We start from the raw sequence: 14,906 nt of genomic DNA, 5'->3' as shown, positions 1-14,906 counted from the left end.
TAATTTTAATCAGATGTGATAATGACATTGCAGTGAAAAGTACACATATTTTGGTCCATCTAATGAGGGGTAAAATGACAAAGTCTGAGATTTGCAATCATGGAAAAGCTAACAGATGAGGCAAGCTTGACAACATTTGAATTGTTGAATCCAGGTGATGGATATATATGGGGTTCACTGTACAGTCCTCTACATCTATAATGATTGGGGATTTTATAGTGACTTCTTAAGTGGTTTACCCAGCCTCCTGAGCCCAAAGTTGAGCTGTGCCTACAGTCCACTTTGGTTGTCCTGTCATAGTCACCAGACCTGGTGGGAAGCATTTTGCCACCAACCCAGAGCCAAAAAAGCCAAATACCATTCCAGAGTGGCTTTTTCAATAGTTGCCTTCACCATATCCAGAGCTATTGATTCTGGAGCAGGCACCAAGATGCTGACCTAGATAAAGTTGATTCACCAGCCGCCAGAGGATGGAGTGATGGCTTTTAAAAAAGATTTTTTTTCACTTTATTTTATAGGACCACCATAAGGCCTCAGACCTTCTATGATGGAAGTCATTCCTGTGCCAGAGGAGTATGCCATATTCCCATGGCTGAGCCGTTCTGCCCCAAAACGAGAGAGGTTTGTAGTCTTTCTAGAAGGTGCGCTAAAATAAGTTGTAAGGGCTTGGGGTGGCATCTAGAGTTAGACTAATTGGCTAAGCACATGGTCCCTCTTCCACCTCTCAAGCTTGCTTCTTGGGCAAGGTTTCACGAAGAGTTTCTCTGTGTCAGTAATGCCTCTCAGTCATTTATAAGCTGAATCACTCAAAGTTGCAAGCTACTTTTTATAGGACTTGATTTTGCTGTCAGAAAACCTTTTTTTAAGTTTATTTATTTTGAGAGAGAGGGTGCATGTGCACACAAGCAGGGAAGAAGCAGAAAGAGGGAGAGAGAGAATCCCAAGCAGGCCCTGAGCTGTCCGCATGGAGCCCGACATAGGGCATGACCCCATGAACCATGAGATCATGACCTGAGCTGAAACCATGAGTCGGATACTTAACTGACTGAGCCACCCTGGTGGCCCAGAATACCTTTTAAATAATTTAGTGTAGGACAGCATATTAGTCAAGGATGTATAGTCTAGAACAAGATTACCTTGGTTCTGGGATCAAACCTCTGCTCTTCTGCTTAGTTGTGTTTTGTTGGACAAGTTACTTAATGCCTCTGAGCCTCAGTTTCCCCATTTGGAAAATGAAGATAATGATAACATGTACCTGATAGAAATGTGTGAGGGATAGATAGGTTATTACTCACAAAGTGCTTTGAACTATACCTGTTATGAGACATCCAATGAGTGGTAACTGCTTTTATGAATTAAGTTATTAGTGATAATCTGTAAATTTTCAGAATGGCATCATTGACTTTTAAGATGAGTTTGGCTATTACTGTCCAGCCTCCTTTCCAGGATTATAGTAAAATCTCAGAACTACGGGGATAGCCCTACAAATGCCAGTGGAAGTACCTAACCATGCCACTCATTCAGATAATTTCAACACCTACATACGGAAAGTAGAAGAACTTTTATGTTCAACCCTGCATAATTGTGTAAAAATAGGTTCCGTGTGGTTAATAGCAAGGGCATCTTAACCTCACCGTGATCTCAAAATTCTAGAATCTGAAACCAGGAGTTGCGGGGGATCGGGGGGCAGGGAAGCCATTTCAGATATACCACTGCTTGTTGGTTCCCTCTGATTTCTGTGAAAGTAATTTTTTATTTGTTTTAAAAAAATGGAAGGTTAAGTTTGTATTTTTGTATTTGGATGTATATGTTTCTGGGTAGTTAGCAGCAGAATATATCAAAATGTTGGTGCTAGTCTTCCCTCTGAAACACAGATCTGTCCACATAATGAATTTGTTTTCCAGGGTTAATTAGATGTATATAAAATTCTCATCCATTTCCAAATGGGGGCAGCTTGGGAAGAAATAGACTAGGGAGAGATACGCTTGAGATCTTGTCCCACAGAGAAAACACTGATTTACAGTACTAGGAGTAGAGGTGTAGGGTAAGGGAAATACTAATGATGTCTTCAGAACTCATGCAAATGTGGTGGCTTGGTGATAGTTTCCAGTAACAGAGTTTGGCCTCCCTTGAGACCACATTAACTCAGCAGTTATTGGTCTAGCCAAGTCAAGGGACCCCCCCAACATTTAGAGTGCTAGGAAAGGCAGTTTAAGAAAATGGGAAAGGGGTGCCTAGGTGGTTCAGGCAGGTGAGCGTCCAATTCTTCATTTCAACTCAGGTCATGATCCCAGGGTTGTGGGATGGAGCCCCCACGTTAGGCTCCACACTGAATGTTGAGCCTGCTTGGGATATTCTCTCTCTCCCTCTGTCCCATTCTCTCCCTCTCCCCATTCCCATCCCCCTCCTCCTCTTGTGTGTGTTCTCTAACTAAAAAAAAGAAAAAAGAAAAATAAGCCTTTGGAATATAACTTTATTCCTACATACTCTGAGAGATTTGTAAATATTGTCCAGAAATGTAAAGAGTAGATGGTGCTGCCCCTTGGTAATTATTACTTTAACTTTGAACATTCACATGACTTTTCATGGACTGATGAGGAAGAATTGTCAAGTGGCAAACAAGGTGTGAACAATGGTTGTACTGCTCTACCACTTGTGTTATATATAAAGAGGTAAATATGAAAATATTTACATGCAAATAGAGTCTTTTTGGAAAACTGACCCAAAAAACTGGTGATTTCCCTTGGGGAGGTGAATTGGTTCACTAGGACGTGGGTGGAAAAAATACTCATCACAGAATAATATCCTTTTGTAGTGTTTATCTTTTGTCCCATGTCACTTGTACCCCCAAAATATTTTCACTTCATGTCGTTTTAGGAGGTAATCTGAAGACACAGTCTTTGCAAGTTCTAACACATAAAATATATTTAGCTTGGTGATCTAATATTGCTGATAATATTTGAAGGATGGTGGTAGGTTCAGGAATTCCATCATGATTGCTCAAAACATGTAAATGAAAGCATCTTGACCTCAGACCCAGAGATCTCTCAGTCAGCCTGTGGTTTGTATCTCTGGTACATAGTGTTGAAGTTCTCTGTTCTTGTGGGGGGTGCAAAGTGACGAGACCCCAGGGTCTGTCACTGTAGCTGGTCCACACCCAAAGAAGCCTTCTCTTCTTCCTCCTCACCATCATGCACCCACCTCCCAGAGTGACGTGAGAACTTAACACGCCATAATCCAGTGTACCAAGTGGTTGTGCTATTCCCTCACTCATCTCTAGAGGTGCTCAAGTTTGGCCAGACATACAGCTTAGTTATTCAGGATTTTAAAAGACATTTAATGAAGACAGGACTGGGCTGGCTATATCTTTTAAAAACAATTTTTTAAATGTTCATTCATTTTTGAGAGAGACACAGAGCACCAGCGGGGGAGGGACAGAGAGAGAGAGAGAAAAACAGAATCTGAAGCAGCCTCCAGTCTCTGAGCTGTCAGCACAGAGCCTGACGCAGGGCTTGAATTCATGAACTGGGAGATCATGACCTGAGCCGAAGTTGGATGCTCAACCAACAGAGCCACCCAGGCACCCCTAGGCTGGGTATATTCTTAATTTGGAGGTGGCGGGGGTAGGTAGGGGAAAGAGGAGTGATTTAGGCCTTTGAATTTATAACCTGTACTCTAGGGAAAAGTTTTTATTAAGCATACTCTTATTTTCAACATAATCTGGGATAAATAAACATGATATAACATCAACTGTTCACTGTCCTATGACTTGTCACGCTTCTAAATTTGGAGTTGCCAAGGCTCTTGCCAAAATTATTTAAGAAATAGGTTAATTTGCTTATGTGGTTCCGACACATGCAGGCTAGACATACTTTGGCCTAAATTGGAGACTTTATTGACATTGAGTCTCTCCATTTTATATTTAAAGCACCCCAGGAACCTTTGTCAATTATTTGGCAAACGTGTGTAGAAGGTGCCAAAACTAACAATTGTTAGAAGACCGGTTTGGCTTTTTACACAGTGTTTACAATATGCCCAACACAGTTCTGTGATGTATACTCCTTAGCTCCTTTAACCTGCACAACACTTCTATAATACAATCTTATTACCATTTTACAGATGAGAAAACAACATACAAAGATTAAGTGAATTTCTGGCAGTGCTTAAGTAGGTTAACAGTTAAGTTTAAAAGACTTAATTTTTTTTTTAGGACTTCATTTTTGTTTTTAATTAAAAAGGAATGTTGAAGCACAGGCTAGAAATTAATAACCTGAAGGTTAGATGTGCATTATTAATTAGATACTGGAAAAACTGATCAGGCTTTTAAATAATGTTTTTAGGGGCGCCTGGGTGGCTCAGTCGGTTAAGCGGTCGACTTTGGCTCAGGTCATGATCTCGCGGTCCGTGGGTTTGAGCCCCGCGTGGGGCTCTGTGCTGACAGCTCAGAGCCTGGAGCCTGTTTCCGATTCTGTGTCTCCCTCTCTCTGACCCTCCCCCGTTCATGCTCTATCTCTCTCTGTCTCAAAAATAAATAAACGTTAAAAATAAATAAATAAATAATGTTTTTAAAATCCATGCATAGCCTTACCATTGAAAGAGATGCCATGATAAATTTATCCCTAGAGAGAAAAAACCTGCACAGCCTCATTCTGTTTCTGTATGTTTGTGGGAGAGGCAACAGGCAAAAGAGATTATGAAGAAATCATCTTCTAGCCAAGAAAAGCTTTTACAATGGTCTTTAGATTGTGTATGAAAGACCTTTCAGGAGCTTGGAAACTGTTCCTAGCATGTCTTTGAGATGTGACTAGAATCAGAACCTTAGCTCAGCCTCTGGGGTGAAGAGCTCAGACTCAAATCCATATTCACAACCCAGCTTAGTCTCTTCAAGCTGTTAAGAAATAAATGAAATTAAAGTATAAAAACAAATGCCTAGTGTATAGAAAAAGCTCACTGTTTGCTTTTGTTGCTGTAAGCCATATGTGCAAGGCGCTGGGGGAACAGGATTATGTAAGGAAGGTGAGGATCCAGGAAACACATTTCCGTGATCTCCCAGGCTCTGTCTGAGGGCCTCCAGGTACTAGCCATTTATAGAAAAATACTTAAGTAATTAACTTGTTCAACATTGGGGGGAAAAAAACCGATATTAAACTGTTACTTACATTTGTATGTTTTGAGTTTGTGACTCTGTGTTTTCTAGGTCCTCATAGAGACTGCTAAAAAGTTAGGGCTCCGGTGCCACTCAAAAGGGACAATGGTCACAATTGAGGGACCTCGCTTTAGCTCCCGGGCAGAAAGCTTCATGTTCCGCACCTGGGGGGCGGATGTTATCAACATGACCACGGTTCCCGAGGTGGTTCTTGCTAAGGAGGCTGGAATTTGCTATGCAAGTATCGCCATGGCGACAGATTATGATTGCTGGAAGGAGCATGAGGAAGCGGTAGGTGGAATTTCCTTCTGAATATATACGGCCTGGGTTTCCGGGTGCCACGAGAGCCATTGAGAGGGTGCCTTAACCATTTGTTTCTACTGTATTAGTTCCAGAAAGCACCTTTCTACCAGGTCTTAAAGTCAGCTTTTTATATATGGTCAAATATTTTCTATATAGTTCTCATTGGAAGATACAAAATAGGTCTCCAGAGAGAAGAACAAGACACTTCTTTCCAAGGATCAACAGTAAACAGTACATTGTAGACATGTTGGTGCAGTGGGAATTCATTTTGAGACTTGCGCCTTATTTTTTATTTTTTTAATGTTTATTTTTGAGAGAGAGAGAGAATACAAGCAGGGGAGGGGCAGAAAGAGAGACACAGAATCCGAAGCAGGCTCTAGGCTCTGAACAGTCAGCACAGAGCCCGACCCACAGCTCAAACCCACGAACCATGAGATCATGACCTGAGCAGAAGTCAAACGCTTACCCAACTGAGCCACCCAGGCACCCTGAGACTTGGGCCTTATTTTAAAGTTGAAAGTGTGTTTTGGTTGTAATTTCCTTATCCTGCGCTACAGGTTGTTTGTTTTCAAAGGGAAAGACCTATTACCTCTTCCTGGTAAGAGGACTCTGTGTTCATATCTGTTTAACCTGCCATGACTGGATGGATGATGCTTGGTGCAGGAATATGACAGCAGACAATCAAGCCTGTAAGGGTCTAACATTCTGAGTTTTGGGGGGGCTTAGGGAGGAAGTACAGAGGTTAAGCAGACCAATGTAAGAAAGCTCAGGCTTATAAAGAAATAGTATGGTGAGAAGTATATATCCAGTTGACTCAACCAAGCATTTGAAGTCTGGGAAGCCTTTCTGGTGTATGTGCGGTGGGAAAGGCAGGCATGTGTGGGTGGAGTGGAGAGGAGGGAGGGAGGCAGGCAGCGCCATGTAGGCTATATAAGGATTTCAGCGGGGAGGTTAGTAAGGAGTTCTGGGCAGGAAAGACGGCAAGGTCCAACTGGTATCTGAAGACACTGGACCACTTCAGTCAGGCTTCCAAAATAAATATTCTCATTGTGAAAAACTTCAAACAGCTACAAAAGTAGAGAGTCTAGTATAATGAACCCCCGGTTACCCATCACCCACCTTTCCACAGTTACCAGGCCAGTCTTGGGTCATATAAATATACCCCTACCCGCTTCTCTCTCCCCTGCCCTCATTATTTTGAGTAAATATTTTTTGAAAAGGAGTCTCTTTTATTTTTTTAAATAAAATAACAAAATAACCACAATACCATTATTGTACCCCAAAATACTGATATGAATTCCTAGTGTAATCAAATATCTAGACTGTTTACATTTTCCTTCCAGTCTTCTACAACCATTCACATCAGGGTCCCTTATAACCCATACATTGCATTTGAATGATATGCCTTTTTTTGTTTTGTTTTGTTTTGTTTTGTTTTGTTTTGTTTTGTTTTGAGAGAGAGCATGCAAGCTTGTGCGGGAAGGGCAAAGGGAGAGGGAGAGAGTATCTTAAGTAGACTCCACACTCAGCACAGAGCCCAACACGGGGCTCGATCTTACAACCGTGAGATCATGTGCTGAGCTGAAATCAAGAGTCAGACACTTAACCAACTGAGCCACCCGGGTGCCCCTGGAATGATACACCTCTTATATCTCTTTCAATCTAATATTCCCCTGTCTTTTCACTCCTTGGATTTTACTTGAAGAAACTGGATCATTTGTCTTGTCCTCTATCTCATTTTAAAATAGAGAAAGGGAGTGCTCGCTTCAGCAGCACATAGACTAAAATAGAGAAAGGGACAAAAGTACAGTCAAGGAGTTTTGAAGTAAAGAACAAGTACAGGGCTGGCTGTTCTGAGCACACGTAGGGGAACTGACATCTTCTCCAAGGTGACCCTTCCCACTACGTCAGAACTGCTTGTTTCACTGTCCATTTTCATACAAAACCGAGTAAGATATTCTTGCTGTCTGTCCATCTGTGTATATGGGGTTTGGGTTATACTTGAACACAGGTTCCTTGTTTTGCATCAGTAGCTTGGTGTGTAAGAGACTTCCAGATCCTGACACAGCATAATCTCTGACTTGGCAGCTCTGGTCACCTAAGGGACAGCTCAGACTTGCGGTGTTGAGAAGCTGCCTCCAATTAGCAGGAGGCTCCAGCCCCTGCCACTACCCAAGAGCAGATTGCTTCCTGCCTGTGGCTTTCTGCTCAGTCTGGTAACATCGGTCTCCTCTGCAGAGCAAATGGTGCTTTCCTTTACTACATGAGGTTTGGAAAGCAGTCAGTTGGAGTCGCTGGAGTTGAAAGCAGAGAAACTAAGCTGGGTGTAAGTGGTAAGGCATGAAGGCAGATAATGCTGAATGCCACAAGAAAAGCATAGATGAAGTTCGCTGCATCGTCAACCAGCCATGTGTGTCACTGTGCTTTAGACCAGATGTGCAGCCTGGCGTGGTGTGAAGATCTGGGAGTTGCCTAAACCTGCTGTCAAATTCCTGTTGCTCCATTTACTTGTAAGATGGGGCAGGTTATTTGATCCGTTTACTCTTCTGTGGGATGGAGCCAAAGGTGAGAGGGAAGCGTATATAGTTTTGACCCTGCAGGATTTCTGGGAGAATTAAACCAAATGATATATGTTGAGCAAGTACCATAGTGCTAGCTCCTATGCAGGGGTGGTCATCGGATGGCAGCTATGACGGAGGGGGGTGCAGAAGTGTGAAGAAAACTTGACATTTGAGCTAGACATTAAACAGAGGATTTAGAGGGGCGCCTGGGTGGCTCAGTCGGTTAAGCATCTGACTTCGGCTCAGGTTGTGATCTCATGGTTCATAAGATCGAACCCCACATTGGGCTTTGCAGGGCCTGTTTGGGATCCTCTCTTTCTCTCCCTCTCTGCCCCTCCCTTGCTCTAGCTCTCACTTGCTCTTTCTCAAAAATAAATAATAAACTTTAAACAGAGGGTTAGATTTTATTATGAGGAGGTTAGTAGAGTGGGCATTTTAGGTAGAACCCAACATTAGGAACAAAGAAAAGAGAGGTCAGAGTCTATATAGAAATATCAGTCAAAAGGAAAAGTGTAAGGAAAAAAAAAGCAAATATAAGGTAAATCCCTTGGGTGCTTCATGAGCCTGCCCTGGAAGACTCTGCTTAAAATATGCCTCTCCACGTACCTGGCAGCACCCAGCCCGTCACTGCTTCGTATCCCCGCAGTGAACGGTGCCCATCATTTTTTTCCAAAACACACCTCAGTGTTTGTGGGAGGGATTTGGACTTTATATAAACACCAGGAAATAAGTAGTAAAGTATTACAGTCCTTGTGTCCCTGAACCTCAGATACGTTCTGAAGTATAGTGAGGTGTGACAAATATTCCACCTCTATCCATTTTACATTCACAATTTTCAACTTCCTTATGAAGCAATTTCAGTCATATACAAAAGTAGATAATAGTATGAGCTTTTGTAAATCAACACCCAGCTTCATCTGTGAACATACCAACTTAATGGCCAACCATATTTCATCTGTACTCTGATCCATAATTTTATCCATAGACACCTAACATACATTATCATCACTTTCCAACAATAATTTCTTAACCTATCGAGGCAGAGTTCACGTTTCTAGTGATCTCTAATACCACAGTTTTTTACTTCCAAGTGTTCTGAGAAGAAACCAAGTCTTTTGACCTATAGAGTTTCCCACCACAGTTTCCCACCATCTGGATCATTGAAATCATCTCCTTGGGGTAGTTTGAAAGATTTCTCTGTCCGCTGTATTATTTTCTGTAAATTGACAGCTGGTTCTAAAGATTTTTTGATCCAGTTCAGGCCTCAGACGTAGTGTTTAGTTTTCCCATCAGGAAGCTCATTAAAGTGGACTATTTGTTTGGTTTGGGATTTTTTTGTTGTTGTTTCTGTGATATTAGCAGCTCATCCATTAATTCATTGGGAGCTATAAAAATGATGAGACTCTGATTCGTCTTGAAGATGTCTCTAAAGGGAAACGTGCTGGAGCATCTGGGTGGCTCAGTCTGTTAAATGTCGTACTCAGGTCATGATCTTGCAGTTCATGGGTTCGAGCCCCTGCATCAGGCCCTCTGCTGACAGCCTGGAGTCTACTTCAGATTCTGTGTCTCCCTTGCTCTCTACCCCTCCCCCACTCATGCACTCACTCTCTCTCAAAAAATGAATAAACATTAAAAAAGATTTTTTTTTTTAAATTTACATCCAAGTTAGTTAGCATATAGTGCAACAGTGATTTCAGGAGTAGATTCCTTAAAGCCCCTTACCCATTTAGCCCATCCCCCCTCCCATAACCCCTCCAGTAACCCTCTGTTTGTTCTCCATATTCAAGAGTCTCTTATGTTTTATCCCTCTCCCTGTTTTTATATTATTTTTGCTTCCCTTGTGTTCATCTGTTCTGTGCCTTAAAGTACTCGTATGAGTGAAGTCCTATGATATTTGTCTTTCTCTGACTAATTTAGCATAATACTCTCTAGTTCCATCCACATAGTTGCGAATGGCAGGATTTCATTCTTTTTGATTGCCGAGTAATAAATACTCCATTGTATATATATACCACATCTTCTTTATCCATTCATCCATCGATGGACATTTGGGCTCTTTCCATACTTTGGCTATTGTTGATAGTGCTGCTATAAACATTGGGGGGCACGTGCCCCTTCGAAACAGCATGTATCCCTTGGATAAATACCTGATAGTGCAATTGCTGGATCATAGGGTAGTTCTATTAAAAAAAAAATTTTTTTAAGAGAAATGTGCTCATCTTCTGATTGGTTAGCCAGTGTAGCAATGGTTTTAAGACTGGGATCCATTTTACTGTGGATGTGAGGAGAATTAGCCACATCTTTCTAGACCATGCTAACACATACTTCTGAGATGGTTTTTCAGACATTATATTGAGAACCAGTGGTGCTTTTCAGAGATGTCATTAGGTTTCTCCAAGACCTTCCCCCTGGAAGCAAGACTGCCTTGAAAAATGCAGAGCTGGTGCTCAGGGGATTGGAATTGGAGTAAACTGACTTCACAGATGAGGTAGAAACTCAGGAAAATGGTCTGCGAAAAGCAGTGGAATTCTAAATTGCTAGTAACATCCTGTGCTGTTGTTTCTCTAGGTTTCAGTGGACCGGGTCTTAAAGACCCTGAAAGAAAATGCCAATAAAGCCAAAAGTTTACTCCTCACTACCATACCTCAGATAGGGTCCATGGAATGGTCAGAAACCCTCCAGAACCTGAAGGTAAGTATCCTTAGCTGTCTTCAAGCAGACCCTTCCATAGACTTACATAGCTGCCTTTTTCTCTTATTTTCACTTCACCTTGATTTAGCCCGTCATGTATTTTATACTAGTCTAGAATTTCTCTACAAGTTTTCATGCTCTTTACTATCATACTAAAATTGAGTAGTTTTATATTTTGGCTAATAATGCAAGACTGTTGAAAGTCGAGGTGGTGAGAGTTTTATTATCTAGTCCGCCAGGTTCTTAACATTGTCATGCTTTGCAAGGTATCACTAAGTCATACTTTAAAGAAGATTGATTGTGCTTATTGTGCACATGGCTTACATTGTTGACAATGCTATTTGCTGTTTGGCAGATCCATGCAAAATTTAAAGCCAAAACACTAAGATAGCAATACCAAAACGGTGCCAAGGAATGTCTACCTAGGGCTGATGTTGTATCAAATTAAGACAGTGATTAATTATAAACATGGGATGGGGTTGTAGATTGGTAGCTTTTCAACTGTAGTAGTCATTCCCAGAATATAATTTAAACAGACTGCTAAACTCAGAGACTCATGATTTTTACTTGGACATTTTGTGACTCTCATAATTAACCCCATTGGATAAGGAATTGCCTCAAAGTGATTGGATATTATATTCCCCTACTATCCAGAGAAGATAACTAGCATGTTCTAAGGTCTAGAACACACCTGTACTCTTGGATCTTATGACAGGTAGTTGAGAGAGGATTTGAAAAGTTGGTAAAAGCCCTCCCTACCTGAACTGCTACTACCAAGGAGCCCTGGAATGAGAGCCACGATTTCAGTGTGATGAAGACACCGTGTGGTGGTCAGTGATGGACAACTGCTGGGCTTAGAGGAACCATGATTTGGAGTGGATGCTGACTGCATGGTGTAAATGCTCCAGCACAGCTGATTTCAAGCTGTCCACACAAAGCCATTGATAGATACACAGAGCTGGTTCTTGCAAACTGATATAGCAGGCTGCAGCACACCCTATAACAAGGTGTCTGTCAGCCTTAAGGACTGGCAAAGTCAAGAATATTGGAATTTGTATTCTGTTTTCCCACTAGACTTCAAGTCCATAAGGGACAGGAAATACATGTGTTGGTTTCAACCTGTATACCTAGGAGATACATGTTCTTAAGTGAGTAAACGATAGCCCTTTTCCCCCATCATAATTGAATGCAGGCAATCCTTACTATAATTAAGAAGGAAAGGGAAACAATAATTTCTAAGAATAGGGAGTGTTATAACCAGAAACCGTTATATTTCCCTGAGTGTGGTGCAGTAGGAGCAGCATAACGTTAGCTTGTCTAAACAAGCACACTATTGATTGTGGGAAATATGACTCATACTTTTGCAGCTGCTGAGGCTAATGTCACCTGCAAAATATGATGGGTTGTTTTTTTTTTTTAGGTTTTCCAACTGACCGTATTTTGACCATGGTCTTTTGAATTTGAAGATAATTTCCCAAGCAATAAATTATTTCAGCCTCATTTTTAAGTAAAAAATGCTTGAATGGTAGAAATTCATGTGTTCCTTTCCTTCTGAGAAACTTCTGAAAGTATGTAAAAATAGTGTATTTCTGTATATATGCATTTTTAAAGAGGGTTAATATGTGTAGCTTTCATCAGATTCTCAGGAAAGAAATTGATCATCAGATTCTGAAGAAAATTAAGAATTGCTGCTCTAGACAAAACTAAGAATCATGACCTCCATTCTGTCACATTAAGGGACACCCTACTAATAACCGCTTATTCTTTTGGGGTTTTCTGGGGTAGCATGTTCAGACCTCTGTACACTGAAATGTGTATCATCCATTCACTCATGCATTTCAGAAACACTTAGTACCCGTTATGTGTCCAGCTGTGGTTTATAAAGATATATAAGACTTGCTGTGATAAAGAAGATCCTATTATGTTTGGAGATACCAGTATGTTAAAATTTCAAGGATTTTTTCCAGTGGGATAAGGTGAATGACAGAGATTGCGTTAAATTAATTGAGACTGGAGGTTGGTGCATAAAATGTGTCCTAGTGGATGTGAAAGGGAATAGAGATCTGAGAGAATCTGAACAACCTTCTTGAAATAAACACACTTTACAGGAAAGGAGAGAGAGACAGAGGAACAAAGAGTTATGAGCTATGTCCCAAGTCCCACCTCTGGTTGGTTGTTTTTAAGCTCTGGTGAACATGAGAATTTTCTGAGGAGTGTACACCATGAGTCCTCACTCTCTGAAATCAAAATCTGGTTTGGGGCACCTGGGTGGCTCAGTCAGTTAAGCATCCAACTTTGGCTCAGGTCACCGTCTTGAGGTCTATCAGTTCAAGCCCTGTGTTGGGCCCTGTGCTGATAGCTCAGAGCTGGAGCCTGTTTCAGACCCTGTCTCCTTCTCTTGGCCTCCCCTTCTCGTGCTCTCTCTCTCTCAAAAATAAACATTAAAATCAAAATCTGGTTTGTAGTAAGTACTCCAGGTGATTATCCTGATCCTAAGAATCAATACCTACAGTAAGTGCTTGGTTAACTGTAATCTATGCCTGCTTTCTTCCTTTTAGAATACAGCCCAGTTTTCTGTTTTATTACCAAGACATTAAAAGAGCGTGGCTGCCTAGAAGACCAGAAGACTTTCCAATTCCAGTCATTTGGGAAATTTCTGCCTAGTTAATGGAAAAAACATGGAAAGACATGAAGCTCTCATGCCCCTGCCTGCTAAGGAAGAACATGACAAGACATGCACATATCAGAAATGCCTTCTAGAAGGCTTGGACTGCTTCAGAAAACAGAAGGAAAGCAAATCACCTGTTAAACACGTGGAAAAATTCTTAAAAAGACAAGACCCCATTTGCCCTTCCCCCAGTAAGTTTGTAATAATACAGGGTAGGAGATAACATCCAGCTTCCTATGTTACCAAGGAAATATGAAGAAGAACTGGAATTCTTAGACTATTTATTGGTGTAACTGTAAATTCATACAGTCTTTCTGGAGGGCAGTTTGGTAAAATTCCTACAGTTTTAAAAAGTTTTAAAAATACTTACACCCTATGTGCTGGCTACTCTAGTCCTAGGACTTTATCTTTATAAAATTATCAGAGATACAAAGAATCATGTATAAAGAAGGATGTCTAATATAGTTTTAGTTATAATAACAAATATACGAAACAATCTGAATATCCAACAGTTGGAGGTAAATTATGACCTAGCTCTAATTCGATTGTGAAGCAGCCAAGTAAAGATCATGTTTTCACATATTTAATGTCCTAAAGAAATGACTGCTCTGTAATATGAAATGACAAAAGGATATGCGTAAGCATTTTACATTGCTAATTTTGTTTTTAAATTCTGCATTGATGTATAAAAAGACTAGAAATTGAATATATTATAATCTTTTGTTACCATATTTGGGGGAGGGAAACAGTTTAATTTTCTTTATATTTTTCTGTGTCTCCACGTTTTTCTACAGTGAATATAATCAAATGGTAAAGCTGTCTTAAAAATAAAAAAGACCCAGTTCTTGAAAAAATACAGGTGTAATGATACAAAATTTAAGATGGTAATTCTAAGAAGAGTTCTGTTTGAGTTCGATCTTCATGAGTGACTGTACAGTCAGAACGATATTTGGGCCTGCCACAACTTGAGAAAAACTGGGTGTTTAATACTCAGATAGTCTTAAACCATGTAAGAGACTATATACACACATTATAGTGTGTCAGGTATTTTTAAAATTAATATTTGATCTTTGTTTCTACTTTTTGAGTTGATGAATTATTTTACATGAGTTAGTGGTTTAGATTTTTTCATAAAATAGAAGCTTGCTTCTTACACTGCTTTTTGTTAATTTTATAGGAATGTGTTTTGTTCTGTCACAGGGAGATCTTTTTTTTTTTCCTCAGAATTCTTTTCACTGTGGGCTGTTACTGGATCCTTTAGTGACATATCCTGTTTAAAGAGTCTGTAAAGTCCATGTGTTTGTGTCTAGGAGATTGGCTTCAAGATAATCTGCTAATTATAAACAATAAAATAAACCAGTTACCCCCAGCATTAAAACATGGAGCTGTTTGGGTTACATGTGATTATGACTCTCGCATTCTCCAATACAGTGATTCAACTCTGGTTGTGCATTAGAGATGCACAGATGGCCTAATGAATCTGAACCCAGGGTTGTCTGGGTCTGTAAACCCTGATTCACTACTCTGTAATACTATG

General features: G+C 40.6%; 1 protein-coding gene and 1 long non-coding RNA gene across 4 annotated transcripts in view; one reads left to right on the top strand and one right to left on the bottom strand.

The window, feature by feature from the left end:
• MTAP (methylthioadenosine phosphorylase) overlaps nucleotides 1-14,751 on the top strand; it is a 48,335-nt gene extending 33,584 nt beyond the window's left edge. Inside the window, exons 5-8 of one of the 2 annotated variants that reach the window (XM_058695219.1) lie at nucleotides 519-621; nucleotides 5,198-5,437; nucleotides 10,579-10,701; nucleotides 13,260-14,751. In XM_058695219.1, the coding sequence (XP_058551202.1) occupies nucleotides 519-621; nucleotides 5,198-5,437; nucleotides 10,579-10,701; nucleotides 13,260-13,298 (505 nt within the window). In that variant the 3' untranslated portion in view covers nucleotides 13,299-14,751. Of the gene's footprint in view, nucleotides 1-518; nucleotides 622-5,197; nucleotides 5,438-10,578; nucleotides 10,702-12,121; nucleotides 13,137-13,259 lie in introns of those variants that run through there. The other variant, XM_058695220.1, reaches the window with a different exon arrangement.
• Nucleotides 1-14,906, bottom strand: part of LOC131491832 (uncharacterized) — a 37,206-nt gene that overhangs the window by 2,080 nt on the left and 20,220 nt on the right. For both annotated transcript variants that reach the window (XR_009251674.1, XR_009251672.1), the window contains exon 3: nucleotides 1,137-1,255. This is a non-coding gene — a long non-coding RNA (uncharacterized LOC131491832). The remainder of the gene's footprint in view (nucleotides 1-1,136; nucleotides 1,256-14,906) is intronic.

This window comes from Neofelis nebulosa, chromosome 12 (genome assembly GCF_028018385.1).
Source record: "Neofelis nebulosa isolate mNeoNeb1 chromosome 12, mNeoNeb1.pri, whole genome shotgun sequence".
Taxonomy (NCBI): domain Eukaryota; kingdom Metazoa; phylum Chordata; class Mammalia; order Carnivora; family Felidae; genus Neofelis; species Neofelis nebulosa.
The sequence above is the reverse complement of the archived record's forward strand: the minus strand, read 5'-3'. Positions and strand labels throughout refer to the sequence as shown.